This window comes from Pteropus vampyrus, unplaced genomic scaffold (assembly GCF_000151845.1).
Source record: "Pteropus vampyrus isolate Shadow unplaced genomic scaffold, Pvam_2.0 Scaffold61, whole genome shotgun sequence".
Lineage (NCBI taxonomy): Eukaryota > Metazoa > Chordata > Mammalia > Chiroptera > Pteropodidae > Pteropus > Pteropus vampyrus.
The window spans coordinates 921,236-925,170 of NW_011888842.1; the positions used below are offsets into that span (position 1 = coordinate 921,236).

At 53.3% G+C, this 3,935-nt stretch overlaps 1 protein-coding gene across 1 annotated transcript in view; it reads left to right on the forward strand.

Annotated features, from left to right (window-relative positions):
* Window positions 1–3,935, forward strand: part of COL27A1 (collagen type XXVII alpha 1 chain) — a 144,573-nt gene that overhangs the window by 73,931 nt on the left and 66,707 nt on the right. Inside the window, exons 20-23 of the mRNA XM_023531042.1 lie at window positions 390–443; window positions 610–663; window positions 2,311–2,355; window positions 3,597–3,650. Coding sequence (XP_023386810.1) covers window positions 390–443; window positions 610–663; window positions 2,311–2,355; window positions 3,597–3,650 — 207 coding nt within the window. The remainder of the gene's footprint in view (window positions 1–389; window positions 444–609; window positions 664–2,310; window positions 2,356–3,596; window positions 3,651–3,935) is intronic.

A 3,935-nucleotide genomic window follows, 5' to 3' on the forward strand; every position in this document is an offset into this window, starting at 1 on the left:
GCTTTTCAAGCCTTTCAAAGTCACAGCAAACCCAGAACCTACTCACACCTACAGGATCCCTACAATCAAAGGATGATACTTGTCAGAGCAGGCGGTGGCTGGCTCTGGGCCCTGGCCTCTTCAGGCCAGGACTTGAAAAAGTCTGGCTGAGATGACCTTGAATGTACTTGATCTTATGCGAAGGACCTTCCTGCATTGTAGCATTTAATTTTCCCAGCAACTCTCTAACGCGTAGGGCTGGTACCTCCATTGCTGTTTTAGAATTAAGATCAGGGTAATTAACTGACCTGCCCAGGGTCATAACCCTCACAGGATTGGATGGAATCCCAGGTCGGCCCACTTCCCTTCACAGTTCCCGTGGGTGACCTCTGATCTCTGCCTCCCCTCAGGGATTCCCTGGAGACATTGGCCCCCCTGGGGACAACGGCCCAGAAGGTGCGAAGGTGAGTCTCTGTCTCTGGCAGCTCCAGCTGAAGAAGCAGACAGCTCTGCAGAAACCACAGGCCCCCAGGGCTGGCTACTTGGCTTGGAGGTTGGGGGAGTTTTGCCAGCTTGTGATGGAGATGGAGGTGCCACCTTTGTGACCCCTTTTCATTCCCTTCTCATCAGGGTAAGCCTGGAGCTCGAGGCCTGCCGGGACCCCGTGGGCAGCTGGGGCCCGAGGTGAGACCGTCTGCCCCCTCCCCTGCCTACTTCCCCCCAATCCCCATCCTGCTCTGTCCTGGGTCTTAGAACCAGGACCTCAGTCAGGACCAGCCCAAGTCCGCGTCAGGCTCACCCTCCAGCTCATTCCTGACAGCCCTCCCTGTGACCCTTCCAGCAGCCTTCTCTGCCCTGGCCTGGCAGGTGGGCCACTCCTTCTGTCCACTGTACCCCATTGCACCCCAATGATCTGGAGTTTCCTGCTCATGGCGGCACAGTTTACCAGGGCATTGATATTGGAGGGTAGGAATTGTCAGCTCCATTTCACGAGTGCATCCCTGAGACTCACAAGGGTGAAGAGATTATGTTGGGTCCCGTGGTTAGTGGCAGGCAGGGCCGGGATTCGAACCCAGGTCTGCTTGAGCCCAAAGCCCATGGAGCCCATGACATAGACCCTATGCTGTTAACTTAAAGGCTCCTGGGAGCTAGCTGCGTGGGGTATCCTCATAGAATCACACGACTTGCACAGCTAGTGAGTGGTGGAGAGAAGATCTGCACATTTACTTACACATGATGAAGGGGATTGGCAAGGTCACTGCAGGCCTGTTAGAGAACCAGCCCATGAGCTGGCCCCAGATTTTTCCCCTGCATTGAGGCCCTTCACTACCCACCGTGGATCCAGGACCCGGTGACACATAGCCTCTGTGAGGGTGCAGAGGCCCAGTCTCACCACGACCACAGGCAGGCATCCAGCTGGTTCTGGGTCTGGCGGCGTCCCAATGCTGCTGTGGGAGCTGCCACATGGGGCTGCTTTCCTGGAAGCTGTGGCAGTGAGGGAGCTCTGGAGGGGGCCCCATGGTCAAGCCCGGCATGCCTCAGGGACCAGTTTGGAGGCTGCCTATGCCTGCGGGAAGGACTGGAGATTCTCCATGAGCCAGATGTGGGAAGAGAGGGGAGAGGAGGGAAAAATGGCACCAGCCACGTGCTTCCAACTACACTCACATTACCACTCAATATGCCTGCAACTTGCTCACATCTTCATTGATGCAATCATTCACTCATACCTTCATTCACATCTCCATTTTTGTCTCCCGTGCCCTCTACCCGCCCATCGTTCACACCTATCCACTACACACTGTGCACATACCCATCCCGAGTGATGTTTGGGGAATGGCTTCAAAAAAGCATAAGCAATCCTGGCTATCCTCCAGGAGCACAACTTAAGCCAGTCATTTTACTTTAGACTGATCATCTCCTTTCTGCACTATTTTACAGAGAGGGAGACTGAGGCACAGCCAGGCTAAGGTCTGCTAGTGAGTAAATGGCAGAACTCAGAACAGAGCCTTATTCCTGAGCTGCAATCTGGGGCTCTATTCCCGCAGCATACGATGAGGTTTCACTTTCCTGCCCAACACTGCTAGGAACCCAGGCTGATCACATTCAGGTGACATCCAGGGCCCCATTCACAGGGAAGTCCCTGTATGGCCTGACAGGTGGTGCCTCTGCCCTGGGTGGGGCCAGGCAGGGTGCCTGAGTGTGCCGTTTCTCTTGGTGTACTAGGGCTCTCTTCTGCCCGCCCCTTTACCACCTTACATGGCAAGTTTTCCAGGAGTCCCGCCAAATTAACTTCCTCCTTTTTTGTTTCTCTCTCGTGTCTCCTAACTCTAGGGCGATGAAGGACCCATGGGGCCACCTGGGGCCCCTGGTTTGGAGGTGAGTGTTAGTGGCCTGGGGGAGGTGAGATCTATTGAAACTGAGCCAGCTGTGTGTGGTCAGGCAACATCTGGGTGGTATTCCTAGAGCAGACATCAGCGGGGACCTCGGGCCACCCAGAGAGGGGACTAGAATAGACCCCAAAGGAGAGAGACAAGAGACGGGAGACCGACCCTTGGCCATGCCCACCTGCTATGTGCTGGTGCTTTATGACCACTCTCTCATTTGAGTGCTGTGAGAGAGGCATCCCTCTTCTTAGTTTCACTCAAGGCCAATGGGATTCAAAGAGTGAGGGGTTTAGCTTAATGTCACACAGCCGGCAAGCGGGGACATGCTGCCTGGAACCCAACCCCGGGTCCTCTCCGCTGCTCTGGGCGGCCTTCCGGAAGATGCTTGTCCTACCCCCATCTTCAATGCCAGCAATCGTGTCAACCAGCAGGTCATGAATTTTTTGGTCTAGGGACTTCTTGATACTCTCAAAAATGAATGAGGACCCCAAATGCTTTTCTTTGTGTGGGTTACATCTAACAATATTAATTATTAAAACTGAGAAATTTGAAATGTATTTATTAATCTGTCTAAAATTAATAATGAGCCCATTTCATGTTAACAAATAATAGTTTCATGGAAAAAGGTTTGTTTCCATAAGCAAAATAAGCTAATGAAAAGAGAGGCATTGTTTTACCATTTTTGCAAATCTCTTTACTGTCTGACTTAATTAAAGTCAGCTGGATCCTCCCATCTGCTTCTGCCTTCAGCCTGGTGACCATAGCACATGTCATGCAGCCTCTGGAAAACTCTGCTTACACTCATGAGCGTAAGGGTGACACAGGCAAATGACATCTTAGCCTTATGAAAACAGTTTGACCGCATGAATCTCCTAAACGGGTCTCGGGGACCTGCAGGGGTCTGCAAACCACACTTGGAGGACCACTGGCGTGAACTCTCCGTTCCCCTGGGCCCGTTGTCTTTCATCCAGCCTCTTCCATTTCCCACTCCTCGAAAGCAGGTTTCATCCTCCCCATTCACAAATGAGATCAGCTGGAGAGGGGAGACTTTCCCGAGGTCACACAGCTGCAGACCTTCCCTGCATCCCTGTCACTAGGACAGCCTGGTGACAGCAGGGTTGTGCGTCCCTGCCCCCCGCCCCCTGGGCATTTGCCTCCCATCCCCTGTGCCAGGTCCTAGGACCCCAGCAATGCTGCCCCGCCCAGCTCCTCTCACTCATCTCTCTGTTGCAGGGTCAACCCGGCAGGAAGGGGTTTCCTGGGAGGCCTGGCCCAGATGGCTTGAAGGTGAGGGGACCTGGAAATGAATGGGCTGAGGAAGGATAGGGGGGACCTCCTGGGGAAGAGAGGAGAGAAGATGAGCCAACATATGATGACCTAGGATGAACCTTGAACTCCATGGCCAGTTGCGACAAGGTGGGGGAATGGTCCCCATTTATCACCAAGTTTTGGTAACACAGAGGAAAACGGACATAACCTAAATGTCCCACGGTGAGATAGTGCTCAAGTAATAAGATACAGCGTAGCCACCAAGGATGGTATGGTGGAAGACTTTACAAAATGAGAAAAGGC